The sequence below is a fragment of the Oryctolagus cuniculus genome, chromosome 3, assembly GCF_964237555.1.
Source record: "Oryctolagus cuniculus chromosome 3, mOryCun1.1, whole genome shotgun sequence".
Classification (NCBI taxonomy): Eukaryota; Metazoa; Chordata; class Mammalia; order Lagomorpha; family Leporidae; genus Oryctolagus; species Oryctolagus cuniculus.
In genome coordinates, this window is record NC_091434.1 from 20306051 (window position 1) to 20326481 (window position 20431).

The following is a 20431-nucleotide window of genomic DNA, read 5'->3' on the forward strand; positions in this document are numbered from 1 at the left end:
TGACAGAATGATCTAAGGACAGACAGAAAGAGTAAAAGAGAGAGAGAGAGAAACCTTTCATCCTCTGGTTCATTCCCCAAATGGCCACAAATGCCAGGGTGGATCAAGCCAGGAGCCCATACTCCATCCAGTCTCCCACAAGGTGGCAGGGGCCCAAGTACTTGAGCTGTCTCCTGCTGATTCCCCAGGTGCATTAGCAGGGAAATGAAATTGAAGCAGGGTATCCAGACTTCCGAACAGCACTCTAGTATGGGATGCTGGTGTTGCAGGTGGCCATTTAACCCACTGGGTGCTACAATGCCAGCTCCAATAATTCCTGATCTTCCATACTCTGACTTTCAAATTTGCCATTTCTATGGTCATTTTATGATTCCTAGGAATCACCTCCAAAGGTTTCTTAGTGGTAGGAAAAAGTACATGCTTTGGAACCAGCAGACTTGAATTTGTCATTCAGCTCCATCACTTTCAGACTACTTACATGACCTTGAATAAGTTCTGAATTCTAAAACAAAACAAAACACCTTTATTTTTATTTGAAAGACAGAGAGACAGATGGAAGAGAGCTTCTACCCACTAGTTTACTCCCTAAATGCGTACAACCACTGGGCTGTGTCGAGCTGAAGCCAGAAAGTTGGAACTCAGTCTGGGTCTCCCATGTGGGAGACAGGGACTCAAGAACTTGAGTCATCGCCTGCTGGTTTCCAGGGTGCACATTAACAGGAAGCTGGGTCAGAAGTAGAGCTGCGACTTGAACCCAGGCACTTCACAATGGAGTGCCAGTGTCCCAAGTTCCATCTTGACCGCTGGGCTAAACACCTGCACCGAGTTCTGAATTTTTATGCTTCATTATTTTTTAGCTGTAAAGTAGAGATACCAATTCCAACCTCACTGTGGGAGGAATAGAACATATGTGATATGACTTAACTTTAGCTTTAGAATGGACCCGTGAGAGCAAATATTCCAGCTCCATAGCTTTTCTTTTTAGAAAAGAGAGACCAAGAGAGAAGTTGAGATTAAGTCATTTTCACATCTAGTTGATATCAAAGCAAGACGAAAATCAAGGTCTCCTAGTTCTGGGTCTATTACGCTTTCACTGTATCACCTGATGGGATTCATCCAGTCACTTTTCTTTCTCTCCTGCCTATGACTTGTGGACATTTCTATGGGAAATCTGAAGACTTTAGGGAAAATTATAAGGAGGCTTTTCCCTAGGAAGAAGATTGGCATCTCCTGCTTCTGGCTCCACCATACTTCCTGACATCCTTAACCCTTGTGAGGCCTCAGACACCCAGCAGGTGTTTATTGAGTTGACTTGTTGAGTGGCATCTCTTCATTCATTGCTCTCTGTCAACACAAGGGAGTGTCCTGATCTAAAGCACCTCGGCATTTTTTTGCAGTGTCTGGATTTTTTTTTAATCTAGTTACACATTTTCATCTGTCTTTCTTGTATATGAACAGGTATTTTTTTCTTGTAATATGAACAGATATTTTCAAGATATTGCTTTTAAAGAAAAGAGATTTACAAGTGCTTTGGGTCATGATTTTGGAGGCACCAGGTCAGCACAGCATGACACAGGGTTAGGAGAGGGACCTCCTTTGCCATGTCACATTGTGGTGGAGTTGTGGTGGAGGTGTGTGGACCTCTCTATGCATTTATAGTTTTTCTCTCCTTATAAAACCACCAGGACTCAATTAGGGGGTTCCACCCTAACAAACAAATCCCAACTAATCACTTTCCAAAGCCCCATCTCTAAACACTATCCTGAATTAAGTTTCCACCTTCAGTACCTCTATTGTCAGACACTGGGGACCAAGCTCCTGCATAAGTGAACAGATCTTCAAGCCACAGCATCTGCCTCTGGTCACCCAAAACTCTTGTCATGTCCTTTTTATGTACAACATGCAATCATTCTTTTTTTTTTAATGTAAAGATTTTTTTTAAAGATTTATGTATTTATTTATTTATTTGAGAAGCAGAGTTATAGACCGAGGGAGAGACACACAGAGAGCTCTTCCATTCACTGGTTCACTCCCCAGATGGCTCAATGACTGGAGTTGGGATAATCTGAAGCCAGGACCAGGGGATTCTTCTAGTTCTCCCACGTGGGTGCAGGGGCCCAAGCACTTGGGCCATCTTCTGCTGCTTTCCCAGGCCATTAACAGGGAGCTGTATCGGAAGTGAAGCAGTCAGGACTCGAACCAGCACCCATATGGGATGCCAGCATTGAAGGTGGCAGCTTTACCTGCTACATCACAGCGCTGGTCCCTTAAAGTCTTTTTTTTTTTTTTTTTTAAGTATTTGATTATTTGAAAGGCAGAGTGATAGAGAGAGAAAGAGATCCTCCATCCCTGGTTCACTCCCCAAATAATCACAACAGCTATGGCCAAAGCCAAGAGCTTGGAATTCCATCCAAGTCTCCCACATAGGTGACAGGGGCCCAAGCACTTGGATCATCCTCCACTGCTTTTCCAGGCACATTTGCAGAGAGCTGGATCAAAAGCAGAACAGCCAGGACTAGAAATGGTGCTGTGGTATGGGACGCCGGCATTGTTGGCAGTCGGCAGCACTGTGACACAACACTGGCCCCAGTGTTAGTCTTAACTCAGTCTAGCATTAATTCAGAAATCCAAAGTCTCATCTGAGACTTGGGGCAAACTCTTCTATCTGTGAGCCCCTGTGAAACAACAACAAAAAAAAACAAGTTACATACTTCCAAGATAGGACAGGACAGCATAGAGTACGTATATTTTTCCCCCCAAAACCAGAGCAATTAGAAAGGAGTAATCAGCCAAAGCAAGGCTAAAACCTATCTGGGCAGATTTTACATCCCACAGCCCCATGTCTGGCATCACTGGGGAGTGACTAGGGGAACCTTAGGGACCTACCCCTGTGGTTTTCCTGGGCTCGGCCCATGCTTCAGTTCTCACAGGTTGAAGTCCTGTGTTTATAGCTCTCCCAGGTGGCATTGCATGCTGGTAGCTTTGTTTCTGGGGTCTCAGTGGTAGTGGTTTGTTGGTCCTCGTTGCTACTTTCCTGGGCTGCTCATGATATCTGTGGATTTCCTGAGCAGGCATTGCTCACCGCTGGTTGTTCTACCTTTCTGGTGTCTCCACTTTAGCTCATTCCTGTAGTTCCACTAGATACCACCCCATCAGGAGTTCCCTGCAGAGGATCTGACCCTCCAGCAAACTTTTGTCTGGCTCCCCAGGCTTTCCTTTCAAAAGCTCTGTGGAAATTCTTGTCTTTTATGTGCCTGCAAAACCAGGCCGACACCAAAGTCAGCTGCCAGCATGGGCCACACCTGAGTCCTCATGAACCATGGAGCACTTAGCTGGCTGAGAAGCCAATCCCACGGTGGTCTCGGGCAACCCTGTGGAAAGTGCCATGTGGTTCCCTGAGCCGGTTGTGTCCTTGCTCTGGGCCTGTGATGGGAGGGGCAGCTCAAAGATTTCTGAGATACTCTTCCATGTCTTTTCTCCATTGTCTTGCTGATTAGCACAAAGCTTCTTTTTATCTGCAATAATCTTTTTAGCAAGTGGTTTCTCCACCTCATCCTTCTGCCCTGAAGGCACTTTTCTCTTTTCCTTTCTCTCTCCCTGTCTAGGCTGTGAATTTAAAAAATCTTTTCATTCCCCCCCCCCCCCCTTTTTTTTTTGACAGGCAGAGTAGATAGTGAGAGACAGAGAGAGACAGAGAGAGACAGAGAGAAAGGTCTTCCTTTTGCCTTTGGTTCACCCTCCAATGGCCGCCACGGCTGGCACGCTGCACAGCCAGTGCACCGCGCTGATTCGAAGGCAGGAGCCAGGTACTTCTCCTGGTCTCCCATGGGGTGGAGGGCCCAAGCACTTGGGCCATCCTCCACTGCCTTCCCGGGCCACAGCAGAGAGCTGGCCTGGAAGAGGGGCAACCGGGACTAGAACCCAGTGTGACAGCGCTGCTAGGTGGAGGATTAGCCTATTGAGCCGACCTTCATTCCCTTTTAATTGCGCATGTCACCTGTATGTAGGTCGTGCCCATGCCCGGGCTGCTGCTCCTGAGTCCTACTGTGTGCAGTTAAAAGCAGCCAAGCGGCACTGTCAATGTTTTGTTGCTTAGTTATTTCCTCTGCCAAATATCCAGTTCATTACTTTTAAATTCAGCTTTCCGAGGAACAGTTAGTTGTCTAGCCTAGTGATCAAGATGTGTGCATCCCACATCAGAGTACCTGGGTTCAAGTCTGCAAGGTGTCCGGTGCATAACAAATCTTCCCAGGCAGACGAATCAATTAATTCACAAGCTTTTATTGGGATTCCACTCCTGGGTGGGCGAGGTTCACCAGTCCCAACAGAGCAGCAGAGCGGGGGTGGGGTGGGGGGGTGGGGGGTGGGGTGGGGGTGGGGGGCTGGGGAAGTCAAGTGTCAAAGATTGGGCGTGCTCCTTTTATAGATTCAGGTCATGGGGGTTAAAGGTTGAGGCGGGTCTGATCCTCATTGGCTGACCTTTAGGCACCCTCAGGGACCTTGACAAGGACTTTTCTTGCCCGGAAGTACAGGTAGGGACTCTCCATTCCTGGAAGTATAGGCCTTCCCTCCTTGCAGATCCCAAAGCTATCATCCTGACCTTTTGATGATAGGAAAGGGAGCGATGATGAATCTCTCTGGCTACTTCCTGCTGATTGGGGATGTCGTTTACAGGGGCCCACTGGGGTATCTTGGGGCTCCGCAGGGACAGGCATGTATGTATGGAGAAGCATCTGGTTGACTGCTACTCTGGAGGCTTCCTGGATTCGATCTTTTATGAGCCTGAGAGCACAAGGAGCGATCATTACAATTATCCTTACAGTTATTATGGGTCCCAGGGTTGGCAGTACCCAAGGGAGAAACAAGGGAGAAAAGAGGAAAATAGATCCCATCCTTGTTGTCCCTGGTACTCCTGTTGCTGTTTGGCAATGCGTTCCTTAAGTTGTTGTGCCATGTTTCTGACTACTCCAGATTTGTTAGTAAAAAAGCAGCACTGTTCCCCCAGAAATACGCATGTTCCCCCTTTTTCTGCTAGTAAGAGGTCTAGTGCCCTTCTGTTTTGAAGGGCCACATCAGCCAGGGAGTCAATCTGGTCTTGCAGGTTTATAAAGGAGGCTGCAACATTTTGTAGCTCCGTATTTAAGGTGTTTGCCATTTGCTGTATCTGGGTAGTACCATATGCCAGGCTAGCTACTCCTGTCCCCACTCCTGTAAGAACACCTAGTGCCGCTAGAAAGGGAAGGATAATTATGTCCCTTTTAGCATGGGCGTTTTGCAGCACCGGTATCGGGAGAGACTGGTTTTGGGGCACCACAGAGCCCTCTGGGAGGACAATTACAGGAATACAGATATCAGTTGCATTAGGCGGTAGAGAGTGGAATAGGGAGCTCCCACACAGGAGGAAGTGACCTCCAATTAAGCAATCTCCCGGCTTTATAGGGGTCATGGAATTACAGAGAGTGGAGTTGAAAAAAGGGTTGGGGGATAGTGGGTCAGGAGATAATGACAAGGTTAGACTGATGCACTGGTGTAGGTTTTTTGGGTGAGGGAGATTAGTAAGTAATGGAAAAGTTGTCTCATTGGTGGGTCCAGGAGTAGAATTTGTTGGGACCTCAATAGTTACAAAGGAAGGCACCTTGAATAAGACCAAATTAGGGCTGGATCTAGAGAAGTGCATGTTTGGACCAGTACTTCCTGGAGGCTTAGGTTTATCCTAAGGCCTGAGCCAGGAGACAGTGCCAGGTGGGGATGTGCTATTTGATGGGAAGAAGTGACTGCATCTGTAGACCCACGCAGTGTCCAGCCTTCTGCTGTGTGCCAGTGCCCTGCATTTCCTGGGCCCGGGGCTAGTACAGAAGCTGCTGCCACTGACCCCCTAAGTCTTCCCCAGATCCCATCTTTTCTAATCTGCCCTTAAAATGTGGGAAAAAAGTGTTTTCCTCTTAATTCCAGCTGTAACACGGTTGAACTTTTTGTTAGTGGTAAATTTACCTGGAAAATTCATGGAACATGAAAACACAAAAGTCTGAAGAGTGCAGACTTCTGATCTTGATTGACTTGGGTCTGGCTTTATGTCTTCCAGGACCCCCCAGAACCTGTTCCTCCCTTCAAGCCAGCATGTGGGTATCTTGTCTGAAAGTGTTCCTTTGTAGGTCTAGGGCAGGGGTTGGCATGGGGCACAGTGGGCCAAATCTGGCTGGCTGGCCGCTTTTGTAAAGTTCAGTTGGAACACAGCCACCTCATTTATTTACATGTTGTCTGAGGCTGCTTTCGTGCTACAACAGCAAAGCTGAATAGTTGCAACAGGGACTTCATGGCCACAAAGCTGAAAATATTGACCATCCGGCCCTTTCCCGAAAACGTTTGCTGACCTCTGATCTAGGCCATTTCTTCTTGGTGCTTCCTTTAGTTCACCTTGAGAGAAGTGAAAGGAATTCTGATGACATTCCCCGGCCACAAATAGATTATTGATTTTCATTATTTTCCTTGACAGACCAGTGGACACCCTGTGTAGGTGAACTGAAGATTGTTCTACATAGCTCTACATTATCATATGAGAGCATCACCCAGGCCGTACTGCCGTGTGGCTGTGCTTGTGTCCTTATTGCCTCTTGTTAAAAGCAAGATTTGGGGCCAGGCATTTGGCACCGAGATTAAAGCACTGCTTAGGACACCCGCATCCCATATTGGAGTGCCTGGATTTGAGTGCCGGCTCCACTTCCAGTTCCAGGTTTCTGCTACTGCATACCCTGGAAGGCACCAGATGATGGCTAAGTACTTAAGTCCCTGCCAACCACGTGGGAGATCTCGATGGAGTTCTGGGCTCCTGGCTTTGGCCTGACCCAGATCTGTCTGATATGGCCATTTAGGAAGTGAATCAGTAGATGGAAGATCTGTCTCTCTCTCTGTTACTGTGCCTTTCAAATAAACAAATCTTAAAAGAAAAAAAAGAAAAGAAAGAAGTGTGGAGGGGACTTGATTTATTCCTTCTAGAGAGACTAGAGGGCTAGTGTCTCTCTCTCTCTCTCTCTTTTTTTTTTTTTTTTGACAGACAGAGTGGACAGTGAGAGAGAGAGACAGGGAGAAAGGTCTTCCTTTTACCGTTGGTTCACCCTCCAATGGCCGCTGTGGCCGGCGCACCGCGCTGATCCGAAGCCAGGAGCCAGGTGCTTCTCCTGGTCTCCCATGGGGTGCAGGGCCCAAGGACTTGGGCCATCCTCCACTGCATTTCCAGGCCACAGCAGAGAGTTGGACTGGAAGAGGAGCAACCGGAACAGAATCTAGCACTCAGACTGGGACTAGAACCCGGTGTGCTGGCGCCACAGGTGGAGGATTAGCCTATTGAGCCGCGGCGCCGGCCTCTTGCTCTCTCTTAAATATTTATTTATTTGAAAGGTGGAGTTACAGAGAGAGGGGAAGAGGCAGGGACAGAAGTCCTCCATCTGCTGGTTTACTCCCCAAATGGCCACAATGTTCAGGGCCGGGCCAGGCCGTAGCCAGGAGCCAGGAGCTTTATCCAGGTTTCCCATGTGGACACAGGGGCCCAAGCACTTGGGCCATCCTCCACTGCTTTCCCAGGCACCTTGCAGAGAGCTGGATCTGAGGTGGAGCAGCCAGACATAAACCAGCGCCCATATAAGACGCCAGCACTGTAGGCCAAGGCTTAACCCGCTGCACCATAGCTTCAGCCCCTAGGCTAAGCTCTTGATGACTGGCTTGCTTCTGTTACAGTAGCTTTAGAGTCTGCTGTTTTGTGGGAGCAGATGAAAACTCTGGGTTCATCTTGGGCTATCATCAGCCCTGATATGGCTCTTAATTTGTTTCTTGATCTAATCTGACCTTCAAAGCTCTCTGTTTCTCTGTTAATTTGTGTTTGCTCATATTCTCCAACTACCATGCTCTGTTTTAGCCATGTCCACTTTCACTTTCACTTTTTTTTTTTTTTTAAGATTTATTTAACTCAAAGGAAAAGTTATACAGAAAGAGAGAGACATAAAGAAAGAGATCTTTCATTTGCTGGTTCACTCCCCACATGGCCACAGCGACCAGGGCTAGTCCAAAACCAGGAGCCCCAAACTCCATTCAGGTCTCCCCCATGGGTGTCAGGAGTGGAAGAGCCCATCTTCTGCTACTTTCCCAGGCACATTAGGAAGGAGCTGGATTGGAGGTGGAGCAGCCAGATCTGGAACTGCTGTAGGTGGCAGCCTAAGTTGCTGTGCTATAACACCGGCTCCATCTCTCACATTTTTTTCCACACTTACTTTCTTGAGAGTTGCTTGGATTTCTGCTTTTGTCTCTCAGGCTCTGTTGAGAATTGACCAACACTTTCCTCTTAACAACTTTATCATATCCTACTCTTTTTTAAGTGTTTATTTATTTATTTTTCATGTATTTGAAAGGCAGAGTGACACACACACACAGAGGCAGAGAGAGAAAGAGAGAGCGTGAGATAGAACAAGAAAGATCTTCCATCTGCTGGTTTACTCCTCCGATGTTGGCAACAACCAGAGCCAGGTCAGGCTGAAGTCAGGAGCCCAGAACTGCATCCAGGTCTCTCATGCAGGTGGCAGAGGCCCAAGCACTTGGCCCATTGTCTGCTGCCTCCCAGGATGCATTAATAGGAAGCTGGATTGGAAGCAGAGGAGCTGGAACTTAAATAGGCACTTGTATCTCTAGGTGTCCCAAGTGGCAACTTAACCTGCAACTTTAGATTAGCAATGTAATGTGTTCTCCTTTATTTTTTCCTGTCTTGGTGTAGAAAATCTGTGAACCTCTTTAACGTATTTATTTAATACATATGTGCTTATATTCATGTAAATGGATGGCTTGCCTATGAAACTGTAAATGCCTACAAAAACACTTATTTTTCAGTATTTTTCTAGCATCTAATACTTTTTTTAAAAGATTTATTTATTTTATTTGAAAGGCAGAGTTATAGAGAGAAAGAGAGGAAGAGACAGAAAGAAATCTTTTATCTGCTGGTTCACTCCCCAAATGGCCACAATGGCTGGGCTGGGCCAGGCCAAAGCCAGGAGCCAGGAGCTTCATCCAGGTCTCCCACATGGGTGCAGGGGCCCAGGAATTTGGGCCATCTTCCTGTTGCTCTTCCCATGTGCATCAGCAGGGAGCTGGATTGGAAGTGGAGCAGCCAGCCCTGGGACGGTTGTCTATATGGGATGCTGGTGCTGCAGGCAGCAGTTTACCCCACTGTGCTGAATACAGTTGTACAGTACTGAATACCCCTACACCTGATACAGTTTTAGGGAGCACTTTGTTAAACATCTGTTGACTAATTGATGATCTCTCTTCTCCATTAAAGGTCTCCCAACATTTGATTCGTCCTCTAATGGGTATGAGTCTGGCATTGCAGAACCAAGTGAGGGAGCTAGCAACATTGCTTCGGATGAAAGATCTCGAGATCCAGGAGTACCGGGAGAGTGGGGCCACACTGAGCCGAGGTAAGAGGACATTCTCGGAGGAGTTAGGTGGAGAATGGTACAGGTAGGCTAAGGTCATAGAAAAGGGGGAGAACCATTTGCATTGGAGAAGTGCTTTCCCTAGTGCTGCTGGGTACTGACCAGGTACTAGAGACTTGATACCAGGTGACACATCCCTCTGCCTCGAGTCCCTGACTGGGACTCAAGTGGCTAATAGAAGCTATGAATACAACCAAGTCCAGACATGTCCTAGGCAATGGCAAGGAAAGACTTTGGAAGGAAGCCAACAGCTATGCAAAACTGTACTAGGGCAACATGAACTTGGGAGTTTAGGAAGCTGCGTGGCTCCCACTTCAGAATAAAAATTCCGTTTCAGCTTTGTTTTCGTGGCAGGAAAGCCCCTAGAGCAGATGTTGCCGCTGAACCTGCCCTTTGCTGTTAATCACCCCCTCTCCGCCTATTGGCTCACATGCTCTCAACCCTTCTTTTCCCTCGGGATGGATGTCTCTGGATGCTGCATCTTTCTCGTTTTTTCCTAAGGAGTCTTGTGCTCTGTTTTCTTTCCATCTCACAGATAGGAAACTTGTCCTAAGACTCAAATTTCTTTTCTGTATCCCTTCTGATACAGGTCGACTGAAGACAGAGCCATTTGAAGAAAACTCCTTCTTAGAACAATTTATGGTAGAGGTAGGGTAATTATTTCCTTCTTACTTGTGCAACTTTGCTTTACTTCCCGTTTCCAGGTGCCTGAGTGACAACTTGCATTTTGGGCAGCTTGTATGGTTGGAAAGTCCTTTCTTCGAAAAAATTGTTTGTGGAAAGTCTGATAAAGCTTGAGATTCAGAGGGAAATGCAGGGAAGAAGGGGGGATGAAAGCAGGCTGATTAGATTTTTTTCTTTAAGATTTATTGATTTGAGGGGCTGGTGTAGTAGGCTAAGCCTCCACCTATAGTGCTGACATCCCATATGGGTGCTGGTTCTAATCCCGGCTGCTCCACTTGTGATCCAGCTCCATGCAGATGGCCTGGGAAAGCAGGGGGAAAATGGCCCAAGTCCTTGGGCCCCTGCACCCACATGGGAGACCCAGAAGAAGCTCCTGGCTCCTGCCTTCTGATTGGCCCAGCCCTGGCTGTTGCAGCCATTTGGAGAGTGAACCAGCAGATGGAAGATCTCTCTGTCTCTGTCTCTACCTCTCAAATAAATAAATATTAAAGATTTATATATTTGAAAGGCAGAGTTACAGAGAGAGAAGGAGAAGAAACGAGGGAGGGAGGGAGGGAGGGAGGGGGGCAGGGAGATAGAGAGAGAGAGAGAGAGAGAGAGAGAGAATCATTCTTCCATCCGCTGGTTCACTCCCCAAATGGCCACAACTTCTGGGCCTGGGCCAGGCTGAATCCAGGAGCCTGGAACTGGGTGGCAGGGGCCCAAGTATTTGGGTTGTATTCCTCTGCTTTCCCAGGCACAGCAGGGAGCAGGATTAGAATTGGAGTAGCCAGGATTTGAACAATCATAAGGGATGCCAGCATCTCTGGTGACAGCCCACTGTACCACAGTGCCACTCCATGAATAACATTTACAAAACACATCTCTGTGAAAGTACCCAGGAACCTCACTTGGAATTCTCTAACCTTGGAAAGATTGGTTGACAAGTTGTTAACTTGTTGGTTGCTGAAAGCTGGTCGCAAGGTTTAGATGTGGAGTGAAGGGTAGTGGTTATTAGTTGTCCAAGCCCCTTCCAGCAGTAGAGGAAGGTAAAAAGCTCAGGGCTACCATTTGGGGACTGTCTTGTGGGCACAGTAGGCTCTGGAAAATCACAGTGTTTATACAAGGGGACTGGCAAAGGAATGAATGGGGAGTAGATAATTGTGGCCTGTCAGAAGCTCCTGCCTAGATTTCCCTTCTAAGGACTGAACTTGGCCAAAAGAAACATCTATTAAATGCCAGACAGGGGGAGTATTAATAATAGTGACCTTTGATAATAACAGTCAACATTGCTCTTCTGCTTCCCTAACTCTTTTGGGACTTGTTGGTTGTATAGTTGGCACCTTAGTATTATTGCCCCATTTTCTAATTATACATGTTACCCAAGTTGGTACTGTGTTTTGAAAGTAAATCATGCTATTATAGTACACATTGAGTATCCTTTATCCAAAAAGCCTGGGAGCAGAAGTGTTGCAGACTTTGGGTTTTTTTCAGATTTGGGGATAGTTGCAATGAGATGTGTTGGGGATGGGATTCAAGTGTAAACATGAAGCTCATTTACGTTTCACATATATCTTATACACATGGCCTGTAGGTAATTTTATACAGTATTTTTAGTGCACCTGCGTTTTGACTGTGACTCATCACATGAGGTCAGGTGTGGAATTTTCCACTTGTGGTAACATGGTTGGTGCGCAAATAGTTTTGGGTTTTGGAGCATTTCAGATTTTCAAATTAGGGATGCTCAACTTGTATTATGTGGAGATATCCATATTCCTGTCATGTCTTCTAGGCTAATATTTAAGCTCTTTGTGGACAAGATCAGTATCTCACACCTCTTTGGAACCCCAAATTAGCATTTTTCATAGGGCTAGGCATAAACCAGGCATTCTTGGCTTAGAACCATCAGGTCTGTCTCTCTACATTTGACTGAGAATGGCCCCATAGTCCTTGGGGTTAATTCCTATACTGCAGCGATTATAACTGTAGAGGAAGGAAGGTATGTGCTGTAAGTCTTGAGGCAGAATAGATTTCAAGTCTGTATGGGAAAAGAGAGGCCATTGTGATGGGAATGTCCTAGGCATCTGTCTCTCAGATACAGATCTCTCTATCTGTATACATTTGGGTATAAGGGAGATTAACATAGGCTGAGGATGACATAAGAGTTCCGTGCTTCGGTGCTGTCGTTAAACAATGCAAAGCTTATTCTTAGAGCAGCAGGGAGGCCCCTTCCTGATCCAGGGTCTGCCTACCTATGCAGCTTGACTTTCTGACATTTTCCTCTCTATCCTTTATGCTTTAGCCATATGGAATGACTTCTTATTTCCCCAAATGCCCCCCCCCCTTTTTTTAATCTCAGAATGCCCAGTGCCCTGGTCATAACTGTCTTGTAAACTTCTAGTAATTTTTAAAAAAAGATTTATTTTTTTTACTTGAAAGGCGGAGTTACAGAGAGGGAGAGGAGAGGCAGAGGGAAAGAGAGAGACAGAGAGAGAGAGATAGAGAGAGAGAGAGATCGGTCTTCCACCCACTAGTTCACTCCCCAAATGGCCACGATGGGTGGAGCAGGGCCAGTCTGAAGCCAGGAGCCAGGAGCTTCTTCCAGGCCTCCCATGTGGGTGCAGGGGCCCAGGGGCTCAGGCCCTCTTCTACAGGCACATTAGCAGAGAGCTGGATCAGATGCGGAGCAGCCAGGTCTCAAACCAGTGCCCAAATGGAATGCTGGCACGGCAGGCAGTGGTTTAACTCGCTGCTCCATAGCTCCAGCCCCTTCTATTCATCTTTTTATATGTCAGCTTCAGCTTCTTTCAGAGATATGTTTTGGCCTCTCCTTATAAAGACAATATTTCTTTGTTACATATGCCTCTATTTTATAATGTATAGCATGGCAATATCAACATGTTGATATGTCTGCAAGAGTATAGCATTCTCTTACACTGATCAGTGAACTCTTTGAAGGCAAAGACCTTGTTGAATGCATTCCTGTATCCCCAGCTCTGACTGTAGTGCCTGGAAGTAGTGGATTCTTGATAAATTTTTGGATGAATATTTTTTTAAAGATTTATTCACTTATTTGAAAGGCAGCATTACATACAGAGAGAGAGACAGAGAGATCTTCCATCTGCTGGTTCACTCTCCAAATGGCTGTGATGGCTGCGGCTGGACCAGGCAGAAGCCCAGAGCTTCTTCCCCATCTCCCACGTGGGTGCAGGGTCCCAAGCCCTTGAACCGTTTTTCCACTGCTTTCCCAGGCACATTAGCAGAGAGCTATATTGGAAGTGTGGTATCTGGGTCCTGAACCAGTACCCATGTGGGATGCTGGCATCACAGGCACGGCTTTACCCTCTTCGCCACAGCGCTGGCCCCTTGGGTGAATATTTTGACAAATTTGTGCCAGAGGATTTTAAGAACTGTGGTGATGTGACAGCCTGTGGTTACAGTGTTGCTTGTTAGAGAGCTCTATTTGATGTCTTCATTTATTCTCATGGTTCATTTGCAACTTTGGATCAACAACTTCTCTCAGAGTGCTGTTATCTCATTTGTAAGGTTGGAGGCTCATCTCTTTCATACTGTTGGAAAGAGGGGAACCCAGTAAAACTGAGTGAGAAAACATAGAATCCAGGTGCTAGCCTAGGAAGAATACTGGTTTTGGAAACAACTACTTTTTTTTTTTCTGTTTTACCTAGAGATCTTTTATTAAAGATATACAAGCTTCATGCATCTCATATATACACATTTAGGAACATACTGATTCTTCCCACCCTTCTTCCTCCTCCATCTCCTATTCTCATTCTTATTTTTTTTCAAAAAGCTAATTTCAATTAACTTTATACTCATAAGAGTAATCCCACACTAAGTAAAGAGTTCAACAAATAGTATGGGGGAAAAAAAGAACTATTCCTCAACAGTCAAGACAAGGGCTGTTCAAAATCATTGCATCTCAAAGTGTCAATATCACTTCTATAGAGTACCTTTTAGGTACTCTATTAGTTACTACAGATAAGGGAGAATATATATTTGTCTTTTGGGGACTGGATAATTTCACTAAGTATAATGGTTTCCAGTTGTACCTGTTTTGTTGCAAATGACAGGATTTTTTTTCCACTATAGTATTGCATGATATACATATCCCATAATTTCTTTATCCAGTTTTCAGTTGATGGACATCTGGGTTGATTTCATATCTTAGCTATTGTGAATTGAGCTGCAATACTTTCAAGAGTATTGATCAGGGACCAGTGCTGTAGTATAGTGAGTTAAACCGCCTCCTGCAACGCCGACATCCTATATGGGCATCGGTTCAATGCCCGGCTGCTCCACTTCTGATCCAACTTCCTGCTAATGTGCCTAGGAAAGCAGCGGAAGGTGGCTCAAGTAGTTGGGCCCCTGCACCCATGTGGGAGACCTGGAAGAAGCTCCTGGTTCCTGTTTTTGGTTTGGCCCAGCTCCTGTCTTTGTAGTCATTTGGGGAGTGAACCAACAGATGGAAGATCTCTCTCTCTCCCTCTCTCCTTCTGTCTCTCTGTAACTCTGCCTTCCAAATAAAATAAATATATATTTTTTTTTGTTTTGTTTTTTTTTTGTTGTTGTTGTTGTTTTTTGTTTTTTTTTTTTTGACAGGCAGAGTGGACAGTGAGAGAGAGAGACAGAGAGAAAGGTCTTCCTTTGCCGTTGGTTCACCCTCCAATGGCCGCCGCGGCTGGCGCGCTGCGGCCGGCGCACCGCGCTGATCCGATGGCAGGAGCCAGGAGCCAGGTGCTTTTCCTGGTCTCCCATGGGGTGCAGGGCCCAAGCACCTGGGCCATCCTCCACTGCACTCCCTGGCCACAGCAGAGGGCTGGCCTGGAAGAGGGGCAACCGGGAAAATAAATATATTTTTAAAAGAGTATTGAGGGCCGGCGCCGCGGCTCACTAGGCTAATCCTCCGCCTAGCGGCGCCGGCACACCGGGTTCTAGTCCCGGTTGGGGCGCCGGATTCTGTCCCGGTTGCCCCTCTTCCAGGCCAGCCCTCTGCTGTGGCCAGGGAGTGCAGTGGAGGATGGCCCAGGTGCTTGGGCCCTGCACCCCATGGGAGACCAGGAAAAGCACCTGGCTCCTGGCTCCTGCCATCGGATCAGCGCGGTGCACCGGCTGCAGCGCGCCGGCCGCGGCGGCCATTGGAGGGTGAACCAACGGCAAAGGAAGACCTTTCTCTCTGTCTCTCTCTCTCTCACTGTCCACTCTGCCTGTCAAAAAAAAAAAAAAAAAAAAAAAGAGTATTGATCCTGGCCGGCGCCGTGGCTACTCCTCCGCCTGCAGCGCCGGCACACCGGGTTCTAGTCCTGGTCAGGGCACCGGATTCTGTCCCAGTTGCTCCTCTTCCAGTCCAGCTCTCTGCTGTGGCCTGGGAGTGCAGTGGAGGATGGCCCAGGTCCTTGGGCCCTGCACCCGCATGGGAGACCAGGAGAAGTACCTGGCACCTGGCTTCGGATCAGCACGGTGCGCCGGCCACAGCATGCCGGCCACAGCAGCCATTAGGGGGTGAACCAATGGTAAAAGGAAGACCTTTCTCTCTGTCTTTCTCTCTCTCATTGTCCACTCTGCCTGTCAAAATAAAATAAAATAAAATAAAATAAAATGTATTGATCCTATAGGTTCTAGATGGAACACAGCCAAGCCTCATAAATATATGGCATTTTATTATATGTGGAAAGGATTTGAGAGATGTAGCATTCCTTCAATTTATTTATTTGTGTATTTATTAATTTATTTGAGAGGCAAAGAGAGGGAAGAGCTCTCATGTGCTAGTTTATTCCCCAAATGTCTGCAATGGCCAGGACTGAGCCAGGCCAAAGCTGGGATCTGGGACTTCAATATAGACCTCCAACGGGGGTGGCAGGAGCCTGGTCACTTGGGCCATTAATGCTGCCTCTGAGGATCTGCATTAGCAGGAAATTGGAGGTGGGTACTGAACTTGATATAGGTTGTGGGTGTCATTGTTAATAGGTAGCTTAACAGCTAGGCCGCATGTCTGACCCTACATTCCATTTTATAGATGAAGAAATTGAGCCCCAAAGAGGTTAAGTAACTGGCCCAAAATCATACACCTAGGACTGCTCCATTTCTTTTTATTTATTTTTAATTTTAAAATCCATGCATGATTTTAAGTTTATTTATTCATTTTTTATTTGAAAGGGGGAGAGAGCGAGAGAGAGAGAGATTGAGAGATTGAGAGGCAGGCATAAGAGATCTTCCATCTGCTAGTTCACACTCTAATTGCCCATAACAGCCAGGGCTAGGCAAGGCCAAAGAGCCTGGAACTCTATCCAAGTCTCCCATGTGGGTGGCAAGGACTTAGCACTTGAGCCATTATCTGCTGCCTATTAGTGGAAGTTGGGTGAGAAGCACATATCCAGGCACTCAGGTATGGGTTATGGGCATCCCAAGTGATGGCTTAATGTACTGTACCACAACATTGGCCCCAGGCATGATTTTATAATAACATGCTTTTGATTTATTTTTATTTTTTATTTTTATTTTTTGACAGGCAGAGTGGACAGTGAGAGAGAGACAGAGAGAAAAGTCTTTCATTACCATTGGTTCACCCTCCAATGGCCGCTGCGGCTGGTGCGCTGTGGCCGGCGCACTGTGCTTCTCCGAAGCCAGGAGCCAGATGTTTCTCCTGGTCTCCCATGCAGGTGCAGGACCCAAGGACTTGGGCCATTCTCCACTGCACTCCCGGGCCACAGCAGAGAGCTGGCCTGGAAGAGGGGCAACCAGGACACAATCTGGTGCCCTGACCGGGACTAGAACCCGGTGTGCCGGCACTGCAGGCAGAGGATTAGCCTATTGAGCCATGGCGCCTGCCATGCATTTGATTTTTAAAAATATTTATCTATTTTTATTTGAAAGAGAGAGAGAGAGAGAGAGAGAGAGAGATCTTCTGTCTACTGGTTTACTGCTTAAATGCCTGCAATTGCCAGGGCAGAACCATCCAGAAGCCAGGAGCCAGGCACTTAGTGTAGGTCTCCCACATGAGTGTCAGAGACCTAAATGCTTGAACTATCATCTATTGCCTCCCAGGGTATAGATTTATCAGAATAGAAAATGGAACCAGGACTCAAACCCAGGCTTCTGAAAGAGAATGTGGGCATCCTAAGCAGTGTCTTAACTGCTGTGCCAAATGCCTGCCTTGAATCTCTATTTCTTGACTCAGTCTAGGCTGATCCCCATTTTTTTTTTCTGCTTTAGCTGTTTGTCCATGCCAGCTGGGGGAGACATTTGGACTCAGGTAAGATGGAATTGTTGTGACCTCTGGGGTCATTGCTCTGTCCTCAGCATGTCCTGCGTAGCTGCTGGAACTGAAGTGTTTCCTCCTGGGGCTGTAGAACTCCTCAAGGCTACTGCATCTTTTCAGTTACTCTGCTTGCCCGAGGTCTTACAAACAGGACACAGAAGGGTCATGGGGTCACCCAAGACTGAACTGAAAGGATGTGCCATCAAAATAAGCAACATGGAATAGGAAGATAAATAAACCAGGGAGAGAGCTTGGGATGAAGATGCAGGGGGGCCAGGGCCAATGTCAGAGGGCCATGCGGTCAGTGCTTGGGGTCAGCGGCTGTGCTCCCTGGGAATATTGCTGAGCAAGAGGCCATAGACACAGAGCACACAGGGCAGTAGCGCAGGGAGGCTTCTGGAGTCCTAATATTAGAAAAACAATTAAGGACTGAACAGAGATTATTTTCTCATATTCAGTCTGTTTTTCCTCTCCCCTAACAGCCTCTGATGTTTCATCTATAGAAAATCCAAAGGGGCCAGCTGGTAGAGAGCTAACTATTGGGAGAGTGCTGGCAATCTCTGGTCAAGTCAGGGCTGGGTGGGGTAGCTGTTGCCATGATCCTCTTACAGGGTGCAGTCCCCATGGAGGGCACTTCCTAGGACTAGGGACTGTGAGGCACCATTCAGAGTAGAAGATCAGAGAATTGGGAACTGTAGTTGCATGGCCATAGGAACGCATTAAAGAGAAAGTTTAGGATGCATGGCCGGCATAGCCCAGTCTCGGTCTAGTCCACTGGAAGGAGTTCCTTCTCCTGGCTGTAGCCATGCCTCTCTCTCTCTCTCCATCTGGTTGCTATCAGGCTGTGTGGCTGCTGGCGGACTTTTTATTTATTTATCCCAGTGTAATGGGGTGAGGAGGGAGCTGGGCTAAGGCTGGCATTCTGAGGGCATGCCACTGAGCCACAGGCGGTTTGCATGGGTGTGTGAGTCACTGGGGCTGCATGCTGCTCAAACCAGATGTGGCCAGGCTCAGGGATAGCAGGCAGCCCAAAATAGAGCCCCGCCCTCCACAGCTGGCAACTCCTGAGTAGGAATCAGCCGTTGACACCAAAACCTGGGCAGTTGTGTGAAGTTGTCTTCCTTTGGGAGGAGGCCCTTAGCAGAGATGGAGGTTTTGTAATTCTCTCCTCCATCTGCACAGGAAGGTGTTCAGCGTAGCCATCGGTCCCATTGCTGTGTTCTAAATGCCTTGCAAGACTTAAGCAATCTGCTCAGTATAATACCTTAACCAAGGAATTTGGGGGCTATAGTTAACAATGATTTGACTCAACATCCTAAATGTAGCCATGGTTTTTGTATCCTGTCTAGTTTTAGTTACTATCTTCATCCCCTGTCTGGTTGTAGCTTGATGCTAGAGCAGATACTTCAAGCTCTGAAGACATTCATTGCTGTTCTAATGAAGCTAGAGGTTATACCAAAGACACACGGGGAGGATGGGGAGACCTTTAACATGAAAATTGCTGTTCTATAAAGTTCTGTAAAGTTCGTTCATAGAATGCTCTATTTTGTTTCCTTGGGCGGCTCTCCATCCCTTTAGTGTTTCCTGGGATTATGTCCTTGATCTTCTCACCCTTTGCTCTCCTCTCTGGGTTGTCTCATTCAGACCCCCTGTCAGCCATTCTAACATGGTTATACCACTCTAAGATCTTCACTATGTCATTTCCACTGTATTCCCACATATACCACACCTATACATGTCCAAAACAGTCTACTCCTCCAAACCTATTTTTCTTCTTGTATCCCTTATCTTGGGAATGGTATTATCATCCATTCAGTTTTCTAAGCTGGAAACATGGGAGTTTCCCAACACTTACTTCCAAACACTAATTGATCAACTGTCTTTTGGATCTGCTCTCTGTTTTCCAGCTTCCATTGCCTTCAGTTAGCCATTGCCACTCCCCTGTTTTGACTTGTCCATGTTGTAGCTTCCTAACATGCCTTCTAGACAATCCTTATTCTTCTCCAACTGAATTTGCAGTTATGTCAAAGCAGTCTCTCTGAAACAGGAACTTGATTTTTCATTTTCTTGCTGAAAGTCTTCCAGTGGTTCTCAGTTGCCTGCAGTGGCCTATGGGGTGAAATTCAAACTCCTTGCATGCCATACAAGGTCATGCATCATTTGGTCCTGCTGGCTTTGTTGGTTTCTCCACCCTAGCACTCTTCTCTCTTCTCCTACTGCAGTGTTGATATTTTCCTGCTTGATCCATGTGCCCAGTGTGTGTTTCTCTCTTGTCCTCATCGCAAACTCCTATCCAACATTTCAACCTACATGAGCATCATCACTTTTGTGAATCTTCCATGACAATTTTTCTTCTGTCTCTGCTCTTCTTCCAGGCACAGGTGTACCTCCCCACTATTCCCACAGCCCCCTGTCCATACCTGTACTGTAGCATCTGTCATAAGGATGGAGGATGCTGACAGGAAAAGGAAGAGGAGGGAGGTAGAGATAATTAAGTTGGCTGATCCTTTCTTACTCAGGATTTTCCATTATAGTACTTGTCAATCCATTCTCCTCAAGATATTTTCTTTTTTAAAAAAAATTACTTTTTTTTCCATAACACTTATCTCTCCAAATATTACCAGAAATTTTACTCATTTTATTATGCTTATTGTGTGTCTCTCTCTGCTAGAATGTAAGCTCAACAAGTACAAGAATTTTTTTTATGCATTTGTTTATCCCAAATGTCTAGATTAGTGCCTCTGCACATAATAGGGACTCAATAAATATTTATTGTATGGGTGAAGGAATCCTATCTCCCCATTGTCCTTTATTTTTCCCCATCTTAGGACTAAGCCATGAATTGATGACCTGTTGGTAGCCTCAGACCTAGACAGATGTACATGTAACTAGAGGAACACCCAAGGGAGAAACTCACTGTTACGTTGCCATTCAGTTACCTGCCTCATTTCTTTGACGCTTATGTTTTCTGGGAGGTAGTCTCAATTTTGGTATAAACCTTGAATCTTCTATTACT

General features: G+C 46.5%; 1 protein-coding gene across 9 annotated transcripts in view; it reads left to right on the forward strand.

Moving 5' to 3' along the window:
* The window catches only part of LOC100353345 (protein CNPPD1), a 117292-nt gene that overhangs the window by 24272 nt on the left and 72589 nt on the right, over positions 1 to 20431 (forward strand). For 8 of the 9 annotated variants that reach the window (XM_070070173.1, XM_051848140.2, XM_051848138.2 and 5 more), the window contains 2 exons: positions 9320 to 9458; positions 10066 to 10124. In XM_070070173.1, the coding sequence (XP_069926274.1) occupies positions 9320 to 9458; positions 10066 to 10124 (198 nt within the window). Of the gene's footprint in view, positions 1 to 9319; positions 9459 to 10065; positions 10125 to 17369; positions 17410 to 20431 lie in introns of all 9 variants that reach the window. The other variant, XR_007920278.2, reaches the window with a different exon arrangement.